Below are 14,433 nucleotides of genomic sequence, written 5' to 3'. Positions count from 1 at the left end.
GTCACGCCAGTGGCCTCGAGTTCTGTGCATGATTGAGAGGCTGCATAGGCTGAGACTCTGAGAGGCTCGACTTGGGAGTGCCCAAAGGTTCGACGTTCGAGAAGCGCTCGAGCTAAAAATCGAATACCCCGGAATATCAAAAAGTCCACCCTGTATCGCGTCATCCGATGCCCCTAAAATTTGGTTCCGGCTAAGATCCGTGCAGGTGTTCGAGATCCAATATCCGCTTCATGGCATCTTCCTCGGAACTGAGCTCGATGAACACGGACTGTCGAACTGCTCGCGGATTTTAGGCCTGTCGACCTCTTCTCGTCCGCCGTCATCTGCATGACTAACGAGTAGCTATTCAGGCTCGCGACCGTGATTTGACCCGCGCTCATCCTGGCCATGTTTCATCGAGCCTGCATAATTTCCCCACCAATCCACGTCAGTTGGCCAAGCTAAATTGGTGGTGAACGCCGGCTCTTGCCCAGCTACATGGAAAGGGACAAACTCTGAGCACCTCGGTGGAACACGGTAACCACTGTCGTATCTTCGAGGATTTGAGGTTGGTCAAACCTCACGCGTACGAAGTATGGCCAACAATGCCTTGACGGGCCTTTACTGGCCTTGGCTACTCGTCTATCTGAAACTGGTCTACGCCAAACTTCAATTATTCCGACTCTCAACTGAACGTAGTTATGATATCGGTCATGCAACTAATCTGGTGAGGCATCACTCCCGGTGCTCGTCGACATGTATGTTACGCGCGGAATCTTCAGCACTGGGCGAGCGAGACCGGTTTCCCTCATATCGGACTAATTGAGCTCAATACTTCGAAATGCTGCGGGAGCCTCGATCCTGATCGGATGTTGACACAGCTACACAGCACCAGGATCGCTCACGTATAATAGCGCGAGATCCAGTAAGACACACACCCATCAACGGACGGCCCCGAATCTCTGGATGACAGCCGGTCCCGTTGTTCGTCCCCCAATCTGAAACCAGCTCTCCACTTCTTCTGACCACTGCAGCTATGATCGGCTACCACTGAAGCATACAGGCTGCCATATATAGCCGACGAGAGATATCCTGGTGACGCTGCAGCTATATGCTACGTACCGCGTACATTTCCCGCTCCACCCTGGAGATGTGGTACCTTGAGTACATTTGGCAGCGCGAATCGATGATCTGCCATAGCATGGCTTCCTGTTCACGATCTCATTCATAAAGCTACATACACTGGATGGTGCCAATCTGCAGGATTTCTTCGCGAACATGGGCAACCGCAAGCGAGCACGCTTGGTATCCCCCCATCGGCATCGTGGTGCACTGACAGAGGGGTGGAGGGATTGTTTGTCGTGCTTGAAATCACAGTAGGTGAAGTATATTTGTACTTAGGACTATGCAGTGATACATTATTATCTCATAAGGACTCTGCTGCTGACCCTTTGGTCTTCTGACCTGCCACAGTCGACCTCTCTCTGCGGCGTTGTATCCAGGAACATGAGACACCACCTCCGTGCGAAACTACGCCATCGAGAAAGTCCAGGGAACCGTGGCAGAATATGTGTGCGCCTGCCATTTGCGCCGTGCACCTAACAAATTGCGTGAGCGGCCGTGTCTAGTAAGTCTTGAAAAGTAAGTGAAGGTTGAATGTGACGCAGTCCCGTGCCCTTGGAATGGTCTGACGACCGGTGCTGTTATCGACCTTTTCCCCGGGTCTTCGTCGCGACATGGCCGCCTTTATGGGCCAGTGGCTTCCCGCCACGGCAGCCGAAGTGTTCATGCTGTTCCTTCGTGGGTCGCGTATTCGTCCACCCCGGAGCGGTGTCTGCGTGCAGAAGGCACAGACATAATCCTTGGGTATGCGTTGCGAGTCGATACGGAGGCATTCAACGTGAAGCCACTTATCGCAGGAATCGCTACATTTGCATTAGTGCTGCACTTTCGGTCGACTAAGGGCTGAGAATACGTACCACTGAAGCATCAGACCCGGATCCTCGGGCGATGTGCCACAAACACACCGGGTACTACCGTGACTGATCTGACTGCCGCGATCTGTGCTAGGTGTTGCAAGGTCCGGGTCTGTGATTGTTGTTGGACTTGCGTTGAAGTGCCCAAAATTCCCCTGTGGCACCGGAGGCGAAGAATTAAATTGAGCAGATTGGCCACTGTCCAAAGAGCTGCCATGGCCAGAGCCCGATCGAGCCCGATCATCTATGAGTGCCCTGACTGCCTGTGCCGCATCGCCAGGACCTGAAGAGGATCCAGTCCCTGGTCTCATGCGACTGGCTTTGACCGTGCTCAGTTGGGCACTGCTCTGGATGAAATCGTTGTTGTCCACGTAGAAGGAGCTGGGTTGTGATCTCAGATCTTGGAAATCTGCTCCGTCCCGTGAACTTATGACGCTTGAAGCATCTGACTCGTCGTCAAGGTCCATATCATCGTGATCATCCACTTTCGTGATGACAGTCGTGGCTACTCCATTCTCATCGATGGCTAGAGACAGTGATGTTCGTTTCGGAGGCTGCCTGACATTCAACATCGATTTCAGTGGCGACGCTCGACCATTTCGCGACCGGTTGCTGGACCCAGAAGCATTCGATATTGAATCTAGAAATGAAACATGACTTTGCTGCCGATTGTGCGGTCCTCGAGCATTGACTCCAGAGTGGGTCAGACTTCGCTTCAGACCCGGACGCTCTGCCTTCACTGGGGACACCGGTCTTCGCAATGCCTCCATGACAGATCTTGTGATTGAAGGCGCACGTGCTCGGCTCTCTTGAAGCTCCTCTTCGCCTCTTGCTCTCTTTTTGACTCCTCGATCTGATGGTGATAAGCTGGCAATTGCTGTGCGTGTCTCATGACAGGGTATGATGTACTCTGGTCATTGCCGAAACGACGAGCTGGGGAGCTGAGGAACATGCTAGGGTTGTCTTCCCTTGGAGGTGGTGCTCGAGGGCTGGTATGAAATGGGGCTGGGAAGGCTGATCCATCGACATAGGTCGGAGGCATTGAGGTCGTAGTAGGAGGGAGATAGTATTGATCTTGTTGCAAAATCGGCGAGGGCGCAAAGGGTGGGACAACGGTTGCTGTCGAGCCGAATGAAGCTGAAAAGTCCGATTGCGTTACTGCGAATGGTTCCGCATATTGAGCCATCGAGGTTGAGTCCTCCATCCCCATGCTTGGATCCCAGAACAGACGCTGCTGCGGATACATGGGAGCAGCCGCTGGACCATAAGGAGATCCGGCAAAGATGTCTGGTGAGAATTGCAGGCTGGGAAAGAGGTTCGGTGAAGGCTGTTGCATTATTCTGGACGGGGTTTCCGGCGGGGGCGGTGGTCCCATCAGCGACCGCTGTGGCGGATGGCCGATGGACCGCCTCCGCTGGTCAGTCATGGTCTTTACTTGTGTCTTGCGTGATGTATACTGGAGATATTGCGCTATTCAGAGGTGCAGTCTGCCAACAAGCAATCCACTATCCGAAGCATCGTCTGTCGACGGACCACGACGAACCCGATGACTGGGTACACAGAGTGTCCGCCCGGAGGCTCGTATGTGTGTTAAATGGTCGCAGGAGAGAAGCCGATATATGTTGAGGGGTGTTGTTGTCGACGTCAGATTCGGAGCGGTTTCTCGGGCTTCGAAGGGTTTGAACTGCGCTCATAGCAGCTGCATCATGTGTGAGCAACGTCGTCAATGTATCGGCAGCGCAGAAGAATTGTATGCACAGGCTATCATTGGTACATTGGACAAAGTCACAGGTTGTACAGTAGTATGTGCAGCGGCATGCAGTCGTCGAACTTCAAGTTGGATCTGAGTTTCCTAAGATTTGCTTAGGACGAATGGGTAGGGATATCGACCGAGATTGGCGCCTGTGGAATGTTTAATGCGCCCAGTCTTGCCGCACTTTTGATAGCCTCCTCATCAGCACGGAATCGTTCATTCTGCAGCGAAATTTCCTCAAGAATTGCTGAGGTCTTGTGCCGAATCGCTGCTATGGGCAGGCATCCTGCAGTCGCTTGCCCTGTCCAGGAGATAGTAATTTAGTGGGGTTGGAGTCGTCTGCTCGTACCGTCCTCGGGCAGCCTAAGATTAGTTTCGACGAACAGATGCAGCCGATTTGCTTGACTAGGCAGGTAACTAAGAGTGTACCGACCGGTTGGAGGGGCATGCGAGCAGTAGTTTGCGGAAATGGAAGCCTGAGATGCCTGCTGCAGCTGCCTCAAGAGTCAATAGTCAAGACTCAAGACAGGACCAGTACCCCTGGGACTGACGCTCATCAGCCGCCGCCGCCACTCGCCTACCAGTAGCACCGGGAACCTTGGGGCTTAGAAGCAAGAGACTCAATATTCGCGACGGCTTCTTCTCTGGTCCTTCCACAGTACATTGCCATTCTCCGTCACACTTGCTTGTGTATCACTGAGCAATGTGCTTGCCGGTTGGGTTTCTGGAACTATGATCCGCTTCGACAGACTTCAATGAACAACACAAGCCATGGAGAGTGTCACTTATTCAAGACTTTGCTACGCTGTCCTGGCACAGGGTCGCTACATTGTAACTAGGTAGAGCAGCTCCGAATACAGAACCTTCCGTCTGCGACAACGTCAGCTTGAAGCCTGCCCTGGTCGAGAATCGGATCCATTGATCATTTGACGTACGTCTCCTCGGCAGAGCGACCCGCCAGACCGCATACGCTTTGCTAGTGCCCTGCATGAACCATGTCAATGTCGCCATTTGTCCAGGGGCGGTGGGACGGCAAGGAAATATGCATACACCGAGCGACGAGGATGTTTCTAGCATTCGAGCATAGGCAGCACCGTTGAGTACACTCTGCACTTGGGCCGTTACAAGTCTAAGATTGTGTCTATATGCTCTATGCCCCTTCTTCTCCCTCCTCGTCTATGATCGGTTCTACAATGAGATTAGCCCCCTTTCCAATCTTGTCGCCAATCGTAACCCCATCTTCTATTGCGTACACCACTCGAGGCATAGGCGAGACGACCCTGAAGCCGAACTTGTGGGTATAGGTACTGGGCTCCGTGGCCCTTTCTGACGAAGACTGTCCATCAAGGATGCCATGGCAGTCAATGAAGGCGTATAGCTCTTCCACAGTCGCGTCAGGCTGGAACTTGCGAATCACTCGCTCACCAGAAGGCAGCCGGATGCTGACCCTAACAGCGTCCTTGACTTCGGCACCAGGTTCCTGCGGCAAAGATTGAGCCCGCCAACGTCGCCACTGTTCTGTCCGCAGCTGTAGATCTTCTTTCGCTTTGGCGGCAGCCTTCGCCTCTGCCTCTGCTTGCTCACGAGCTTGCTGTTCCTCGCGTCGTACCCTTGCCCTTTCCCGATCTTGAGCCAGAGACCTCTCGTATGCTGAGTCCTGCTCTTGACGGAGGTTCCGTGAAACCTGCTGTTCGCTCCGTTGAGATCGGGCGGTTCGTAGTTGCGTTTGCTGTGCAGACATTGCTGAGCCCAATTTCGCTACCAACTCTCCAGCTGCCATCGGTCCGGCTGCACGCATCACCACGGTCATGGCAGACGAGCCCGTATCTGATGTTTGACAGATCAATGCGGCGAACGGGAATTTGGTGCAATTAAGGCTAGAAGAAACTTGGTACGCTTCAGCATCCTGCACATTGCCTCCCCAGAGTACCACCTCATCTTTATGCGAGGCCAGGAAAGAGGCTAGCTCCGAGCTCAGGAGAGTCTCTCTGACCCATGTTTCATTATCGTCGTGGTCAGGTGAGAGTAGCACCACAAGCAGATACTTCAGATCCTTCTTTGCATTATCGAGAGTCAAGTTGAATCCTGATTCCACGAACGGTAACGAATTGTCCCCATACGTTTCCCCGAACTCTCGAATGAACCTCCTGGCGTTGTCACCAGGAGGCAGCGCTCTCCTGACAGGTCTTGACCGTTGTGTGAGGAGTCGGCTGAGAAGTCTGGATATGATTGTGGGCACCAGGAACCCGAACGGCGCGAGCAGCGTGCCAAATATCCGGTACGCCAGGTGGAATGGCACCAAAAGTGCCGATAAAAGAAATGACGGCTGCTGGTGTGTGGTCCCAGATGCTGCTGTATCGATCTTCTCCACTCGGTCTTCTGGCGGCCGAGACGCCGATGCGGAAGGTCTGCTGGCGTCGAGTAAAGCCTCATACTGAAGATTCGTGGTCTGTCTTGGAACGGGAGCCATGGCGGCTCGCGCTTCTGCCAATGCGTCTGTTGTTGGTTCGCCATCGAAGAAGCGCGCAATAGCTATCTGGACGTTCCATTCTGCCCGTTGTAGCATCGCAATGGCCGCAAGCGGATCTTGATCCGTGACTGAAGTGTATGTCTGAAGAGCCTCCTGCTGGGTCGCAGTAAGCTGGGAAATATCGGGAGTCGACATCGTGTAGCAGCGTTCAGGCAATCTTCTCCCTACACGTGCAGCCAGGTTTCGTGCTCCATTGTCCAAAAGATACTTAGATGGACGTCGAAGAGGCACTGGGGAAAGTTGCAGTGATGTTGAAGGAGTTGCCTGAGGTGCCTGCGATATTCAGTTGTGTTGAAAATGACATCGTTAGGGCCACTTTTCTATGACAGCGGACATGAGCGGGGCCAGCGATCTTCCGGGGCTTCGGGGCGCGCTAAGCTACATCGAAGCTGTGGCGGTGCCTGAATCGCAGCCCGCGTTCGACTACACTCCGACACTCGTCGACAACTCGCCTATCTTCCGGGCATTTCATAGCAGCAACACTTGGTATACCAGCATCTTCCCAACATAATAGAATGCGCATAGACTTCAAGTGAGTCGCGGTCCCCTCGGCACGAGCATATACATGCTGAATGCTGTTCGTTAGACAACGCAGTCGATCGCTCCCGCCATGAAGCAAACGGGACGCTCCATCTGATCAGATACCACCAGCGACGTCTCACCCACAAAGTAGGAAGCTCATGGCGGATTACTAGCCAAGGTCTCATGTTGATGAAGCATTCCTTTCAGTGCTACCAGTAGCCGTGTCCATGGCGCCTGCTCCTTCCCCTCCGCCCGCTTCACCTCGACGATAAATCATGGCCACGACGAACAAGAATTTCTCAGACGAAACCAAGAGTAAGCATGTGAAAATGACAGAGCAGCCCTGGCGCCAGCTGACCGAATGGCTGACCGAACAGAAACACCAAAAGATACATTCTGTCGCAATGTCACACTCTACGGCAAGTGCAGATACGAGGACAAAGGTAAGACATGTTGAGGGACATCCACATCCGGGAATTCACACTCTTCAGGTTGTCTGTTCAATCACAAGACTGACAGCTTCAAGCCGGTCGTTTTGAATGGCGTTAATGCCGACAGGTAGGCTGCCCAGTGATATCTTTCGTGAACTGATCTGACATCGTTATCAGTCACGCGAAGAAGTCCCTCAATGTAGATTCGCCGAGCTTCACGCCTGCTCATCTGTCACCAAATGCTCCGACCGCAACTCTCGTCGCCGCGACGCCTAAGAAGCTGCCAACCATTTCACCCAAGCTGTCAGTGCCGCACCGTTCATGCCTAAGGCGATCATATCCCGCTCCTCGAACGCTACACCCTTCCGCCAGGACACCCGTACGCCGGACTGGCTGGTGTCCGACGTCCCGGAGTTTGTCCCACGTCGTCTCGATGGCAGTCTCCAGAGCAGTGAGGACAGCACCACGTCTCAGTATGAAGTTGTCCAGCCTCAGCCGCAACCAAACCCTTACCTGGACCCGGCGGTCAACGGCGCCACCTACTACCAAAGTACGCCCGCGTATCAGCAACCAGTCATGTATCATCACTATGCGCCGATCGGACCATATTCCAGTACACTGCTCCCATATCAGAAGACGGTCCATGACCTCTTCATCCCAAATGACTTGAGAGAAGATATCCACAAGAGGAATGCCGCTGCATTGCAGACATTCCCCAATGCTCATTTACCTGCGCAAGTCGAGAATTACCACTCTCTTGTGCCTCTAGACGACACCTCGCATAAGGGATCTGGAGTCTTCGGTGGCTACACCTCCTGGGTCTACAAAGTACAGTCTTCTCAAAACGGGCAATTCTACGTCCTGCGGCGTATTGAAGGCTTTAGGTTGACGAATGAACTAGCCATCCGCACTGTACAGCAGTGGAAGCATGTGGCTAGTGCCAGTGTCGTCAAAGTCGTGGACTACTTCACCAACCGAAGCTTCGGCGACAGCTCGCTGTGTATTGTGACCGATTATCATCCTCTGTCAAGGACGGTAGCAGAACAGCACCATACCGGACAGTATCGCCATCTTCGTCAGCGGAATACAAGCCTAGATCAGGTCACAGAGGCCACGATGTGGGCCTACATCACACAGATCGCATCCGCTCTGAAAACACTGCATAGCAATGCTCTTGCTGCTAGGATTGTTGATGCAAGCAAGCTTCTTGTGACAAGCAAGAACCGCGTCCGACTGAATGGCTGCGCGATTATGGATGTGCTCAACTACGAGAACCAGACCCCACTGGCTCAGCTACAGCGCCAGGACTTGATCAACTTTGGCTTGACGATATTACAGCTAGGCTCCAACATGCCGGATGCTGGCACGAATTTTGCGCGGGCGATGGACCAGTTTAAGAGGTTCTACAAGCCTGATCTACAGAACGCAGTTGTTTGGCTCTATAGTGTGGCACAGCATCCGGATCGGACGATTGACCACTTCGTGGGTAATATTTCCGAGCAGATAATCATGGCTTTCGACGGCACACTTCACAACGATGACGTCATTCACAGTGAGTTGAGTCGAGAGGTAGAGAATGGACGACTTTTCAGGCTCATGGCCAAGTTCGGCTTCATTAACGAAAGACCCGAATTCGATCACGACCAAAGGTGGTCCGAAAATGGAGAGCGATATGTGCTGAAACTATTCCGAGACTACGTTTTTCACCAAGTGGACGCCCAGGGTCGTCCCGTGGTAGATCTGGGGCACGTGTTGATGTGTCTCAACAAACTAGATGCAGGTATTGATGAGAGAATCACGTTAGTGAGTCGTGATGAACAGAGTGTGTTTGTAGTGAGCTACAAAGAACTCAAGAAAGGGGCAGAATCAGCGTTTCAGGAGCTCACGAAAGGCGGCAGGCGGCTTCATTAAGCTGAGCCATGGGGACTGGTGGCCGCATTGGATGGGTTTCATGCGATCGTGCCTGAACTATTTGTTTGGCCAACTCGTTCGTCCACCGAGATTGGGTATGCCGAGAATTAAATGGTGCCATACCGCTACCATTTGCCAACAGCGCAAGTGCCATGAGAAACGAATGAGATTTTCGAATTCAATCGTTTCACAGACTTGTTGATGCCGCCTTCCCAGTAATCTCCCTTTCGCGAATTCGGTGTGCCCGAAACGCGGGCGTCGCGCAGTAACCATTCGCAGCTCCAGCAGGGCACGAGACAGGCGGCCCGCCTGCCCCCAGAGGACCGCAAGAGTACCCCATATGCCTGTGCTCGCAGTCATATATGGCTCACTCGTCCTCGGCACCTTGGAGGAACGGATTGGCGATCTCCTCCGACCCATCGACAGGCGAGAGCAGCACAAGAAGCGTTCCTCGTGCAACAATCAACCCCAAAGATCTCGAACGCTCGTTTCCTTCGTCATCTGAGTTTTGTCAGCAAAGTCTCGTCGCTGCTCGCCAGACGCCGGACGCACCTCTCATCGTTTCTTTGACGTCGTCTAGAACCAAATTCATTAATTGATCGTAGCCCTTTAAGGTGCCAACAACTGTGTGAGACGTCAACCAACCGCACTTAGACCAGGCCTTGTAGACTACTTGCTTTCCCTTCCTCCGTTGAACTTGACGTTGACTTCCTTATTGATGTACTTGTTGAGGTCAAGGATGTTTTCTTTTTTGGGCTTCTCGCCAGGCTGACTATTTTCGTTGCGACCCCCTCGTCCGCCGCCTCGACCGCCGCGGCCGCCGCCACCCCCACGGGAGCCACCACGAAAGTTGCCTCGTTCTGACATTCCAGGTAGCGCTACCGAAACATTGGGGTGCAGAAGTAGCAGTCGTACAAAGTCATGGAAACCTTCAGCGACACCGGTTTACAGTAGGGCTGCTAAAGCGGCTATGACCGCGCCAAGCTACTCCACTATCTCGACGACCTCCGCGAACAAAAAGCTCTTCATTTTCGATTCAACTTCTGCATACCAACGCAGTTCCGGCCACGACCTCACGCCGCTTTAACAAGACCTGTTGCTCGCCAATTCAAATATCCCGACCAATCACCCCTGGAGAGTCTCGCGTGTCGGGAGCGGAACCCCTCCACCTGCGCAAACGCGTCACCTCACGCCTGGACCACCAAAGATGGGCTACTAGCCTCGATCCAGGCCACACTTCTTCCATTGAAGGCCTTGTGACGAGTCCCATCGCATTGAGACAAGCTCCGACATCGAGCACCTGCAAAGCACGCGGGGCTGCCTCAATCACTCCAATCTTGGTCGACCACTCAAGCTGCCCACTCGAGCACATAATAGTAGCTTTCGATGATGAATGCAAATCTCCAAAAGCCCGCCAGCTTCATTGAACCTGCTCTCAGACTTCGCGGAGACAAGGACTGTGGCCTCCGGAATCCGACCCTCGGCTCGAACGCGACGACATTTCTGGTCTAGGATCAGTCCTCCAATTCCGCCGCCCGAGGGCGCTCTTCCCATGGTCCAATAAGAGCTGTCTAGGGCTTTATGGGTGCTCCGACGCGGCATCGGTCGTTTGCTGGGGTGTAGAGCACCTCCTCTTCTCGCTCTGAAATCACCACTTTGGAGTACGCGGCCCATCTTCCACCCCTCAGGCGCCACACTCCGGCCTCCCGCCTTCCCAGCTCTTCTCGCTCGTCTTCTTTCTTCTCCTCCAAGATCAAAAATCTCTCGCATTTTGCCCGTAAGCTCAATTGCTTTACATCGTCCTTTGTAGCGCTGTTGCGTAACGGCAATCGTCCTACAGCACATGTCTTCAGCTGCTTTGCGTCTTTTTATTTTACGCATTGGAGCTTGCTGGGTAGCAATCATTCCACCCTATTCTCCACCCAAGACCAACTGCAAAGTGCCCAGCCTGCCAGCCTGCCAGCCTGTCAGAATCGAAGAGCGCACATTATTTGGCTTACACGAGTATCTTCATTCATCCTAGAGCAACTCTATCGTAATGGCAGCTGTTGCTGCAGACACTACAGCTCACAAGCGACCAAGATCCCCGAGCGCTGTCGATCAGCCGTTGCCGCCTGCGAAAGTGCAGCGGACTCACGTCAATCAGCTGCAAATCAACTATTTGGCCAGACAACACAAAGAAACTATTCCTCTGGTTACACCCAACGAGAAGCTCACTGACATCGCCACCCTCCTCGGCAAGTACGACGGCGTACTGCAACGCCATGAGTCCATTGCGGGTAACCTGGGTGCCTGTCCACTGGGACCAATATTACTCAAACGCTTTGATCGCCTCTTCGATGGCCCTCCGCGCATACTGAAGACACATGGCAGAGAGGGCAACGTTACTTGGTTGGATGTGGTTGAGTTCGCTCAAAATAAGCCGGAACAATTTAATCTGGAAAAGATGAGGAACGGCATTCGGGTCTGCCAATTTTATACCAAACAATGTCGTGTTGAGATCTCGGAAGAAGACTTTGTCCTCATCGCCAGCGGTATGCCACAGAAGCTCATACCGCCTCAACCGATCCTAGAAGATGAGGAGAAGGAACTCGGTGTTATGGATCTGCTCGACCGAAACCTCGGACAAGTCATTCAGCTTGCTGATCAAGTTTCTGGTAGAGCGCGACAACTCATACACAAGATGAAAGGTCGTCGCACGGCTATTCTCGCCCGCAGGGAGACCGAGAGCGCTGCTCAGCAACCTCAACTCCGCTCAACTGGCTCTCCATCATTGTATACGAAGGCAAATGGCTCGGCAGCACGCCCATTTCATAGTGTTGAGACGACTTCGCCACCAACCGGCTTCACGGCTGTCAACAACAGGCAGATATCCATTCCTGAAAATCCGAAACCCTTAACTGATGATCCGTTCCCGGGCGCAAGTGCTGGCAACGTCACATACATCAACGGGAGATCAATCAAAGGAGCCTCACCAACGGAAAGGGCTGAGATGATGAAGAAGTTTATGTCCTCTGCCGACCAAGAACCCCTGAGCCATGACACTATGCGTCGATCATCAATGGGCAGCTCTTCACGAGCTCAAATGCAGGTGCAATCTGAGACAAGGCCACGATCTGGTTCAACCGATTATCGAGATAGGAGTTCGCTGGTAGCTATCCCAGGCACGCCATCTCAATTAATGCCTCAAATCAAAAGCCCGTTCCTGGAGAGAGACGATGGTGGGCCATTCAAATCCGAGATGGTGAGCAGGATGGAATCGATGCACCGTGGTGAACGAGTGATTCCACCATGTGACCGGTGTCGGAGACTTCACATGGACTGTCTCAAGAACCTAACAGCTTGCATGGGCTGCACGAAAAAGCATGCGAAATGTTCGTGGAAAGACGTCCGACCCGATGAGCTACACGAGCACGGTCAAGCGATGGACGTTGAACATGATCATCACATCCACCATGACTCTCATGCTGAGCACTCGTCCCCACCCGCTTCGATCGCTGAGATCTCGCGGCAAGTGGAAGAGAATGCCCGACCCACTCAAGAGATCCTAGCTCAAGGTCATCCGGAGTCTTATGCACAAAATGCGATGGCCTACCAGTCTTCACGGATCGCTCACAACCCGGAGGAGGACACTGCTGATACAGTAATGGGCAATGCAGAGCAGATGACGAGAGAGCCGACATCACCCAAACCCGAACCTCCTCTTGCAACAGAGGCTCTGAGACCTTCGTCTCCTTCTCATCAGCAGCAGCCACAGCCAGATCAGATCATGCAGCCAGTACCCGCTGCAGATGCAGCAGTTCCCCCGCCGCCGCCACCGGCTCCGCCGGCGGCACTGCCACAGTATCCAGTGAAAACGCAACAATCTCCACCACCACCTCCACCCCCTCAATCGAAGTTCGATCTGAAGCCACCAGCATTGGTGCAGGGCATGCATGAAGCAGCGCGACAACACACATCACCTCCTCCTCCACGCTATCAAACATACTCTACTTACCCACCCCATCGAGAGCAAGCGCCCTCGCGGCAGCTTGATCCCGACGAGGACGACGAAGGCGACAGGCTGCAGCAGCTAGCTCGTCAGGTCTATAGAAGTGCCTCACAGAGTGCAAAGCCACAAGAGACATGATAATGTAGTGAATCTTTAAATAATGTGGAGCGAGCGTGGCTGCGGCGTTCGTGTTGAGAGCGAATACGAAGATGTGCTCTTGCGCAGGCTTGTCTATATCATCCTGTCTATATCATCTGTGCTCCAAAGCGTGCACCAGGGGCCTGGCCTTGCAAAATTGATATCCCGAGTCAACTATCGTCCAGTCCGTCGCGCTTCATATGGCACAGTCGATCGGAATGGTTCCGGAGCACTCTGCCAAAAACATGACGACCCAATCCCAGCCCATGTGAACCCCAATTGTCATCGACTGCTTGCCCCACGTTAGCAGTTCTTGCAGAGTGGGACAGGAAGTCAGAGTCCATATCCGATGGGCATTATTCTCAGCACAAACCTGTAGTGTGATCGAGCCAGCTTGCCCCTATGCCTTGTCATTCGCCTGCCTTCGGATAAGGGCCTTGCCGCTTGAGGACTGCGAAGGTCATGACTTGCGTTACGATTTCTGCATCCAGGCCAGTACCTGTACCAAATACTCCTTCGGTGGGATTTCGCGGCAAAACCTAAGTTATTTTGGCCTTCATTTCGGTGTCTGTGACTATTCCTCTCAACGAGCTTGGTGAGGGTGTGGTAATTGTGCTGCCAATCGAAAGCCATTACATTCCTATTGATCTTAGCTCCAGCTTCGTGAAGAGCCCGAATTGACCGTGACTATACGGCCAACGACCATTCACTGGTAGAACGCCACGACAGCATAACATATAATATTCTGCCGTCTCGCTGCTTCTGACAAGCTTGCAAACGTGGTAGCCATCCTCTCCCAGTATCTGGTGGACGACAGAAGTATTGAAGACGGAAAGATTGTCATCAGAGCTCAGCCAAGATGGATCCGGTAAGTCGACATGAACCCATAGACTCTGATCAGCATTAGATTAGTTGGACAACGTACTGACGAAGCACGGATTGGATAGTCAAAAGTCAAGATACCGACTCTGAAGAACCTGACGATTGATAACATTACAGAAAATGTAAGTACAAATGCATGCAAAGCGGCCATAGCAAGGACCATCACCACTGCCTCACCTCACTTCCTTTTCACTACACGAAGTCAAGTGCTCGTCTTCTACCAACGATACTCACGCCGCATCTCGATCAGGTCCACGCCATCAACTCAAATTGCTCAAACCCTCGCCTCAAGTACATTCTCGAGCGCCTCGCCACCCATC

The 14,433-nt window shown here is 53.0% G+C and overlaps 4 protein-coding genes across 4 annotated transcripts; 2 read left to right on the top strand and 2 right to left on the bottom strand.

Annotated features, from left to right (window-relative positions):
• Positions 1-1,915: 1,915 nt before the first annotated feature.
• On the bottom strand, positions 1,916-3,381 carry AB675_6474 (uncharacterized protein; the record flags this gene model as incomplete). The annotated part of the gene is made up of 2 exons (XM_018146769.1): positions 1,916-2,808; positions 2,865-3,381. 2 exons carry the CDS (start codon positions 3,379-3,381, stop codon positions 1,916-1,918), a joined length of 1,410 nt encoding a protein of 469 aa, XP_018003672.1.
• A 1,477-nt stretch (positions 3,382-4,858) lies between these two features.
• AB675_6473 (UBX domain-containing protein 10) lies at positions 4,859-6,373 on the bottom strand (the record flags this gene model as incomplete). Its single annotated transcript, XM_018146768.1, has 1 exon — positions 4,859-6,373. One exon carries the CDS (start codon positions 6,371-6,373, stop codon positions 4,859-4,861), a length of 1,515 nt encoding a protein of 504 aa, XP_018003879.1.
• Positions 6,374-7,035: 662 nt separating this feature from the next.
• On the top strand, positions 7,036-9,102 carry AB675_6472 (PAB-dependent poly(A)-specific ribonuclease subunit pan3; the record flags this gene model as incomplete). The annotated part of the gene is made up of 5 exons (XM_018146767.1): positions 7,036-7,075; positions 7,138-7,203; positions 7,252-7,318; positions 7,369-7,498; positions 7,564-9,102. 5 exons carry the CDS (start codon positions 7,036-7,038, stop codon positions 9,100-9,102), a joined length of 1,842 nt encoding a protein of 613 aa, XP_018003805.1.
• A 2,038-nt stretch (positions 9,103-11,140) lies between these two features.
• On the top strand, positions 11,141-13,231 carry AB675_6471 (uncharacterized protein; the record flags this gene model as incomplete). The annotated part of the gene is made up of 1 exon (XM_018146766.1): positions 11,141-13,231. One exon carries the CDS (start codon positions 11,141-11,143, stop codon positions 13,229-13,231), a length of 2,091 nt encoding a protein of 696 aa, XP_018003760.1.
• Positions 13,232-14,433: the final 1,202 nt, after the last annotated feature.

The sequence above is a fragment of the Cyphellophora attinorum genome (assembly GCF_001299255.1).
Source record: "Cyphellophora attinorum strain CBS 131958 chromosome Unknown Contig4, whole genome shotgun sequence".
Taxonomy (NCBI): Eukaryota; Fungi; Ascomycota; class Eurotiomycetes; order Chaetothyriales; family Cyphellophoraceae; genus Cyphellophora; species Cyphellophora attinorum.
The sequence above is the reverse complement of the archived record's forward strand: the minus strand, read 5'-3'. Positions and strand labels throughout refer to the sequence as shown.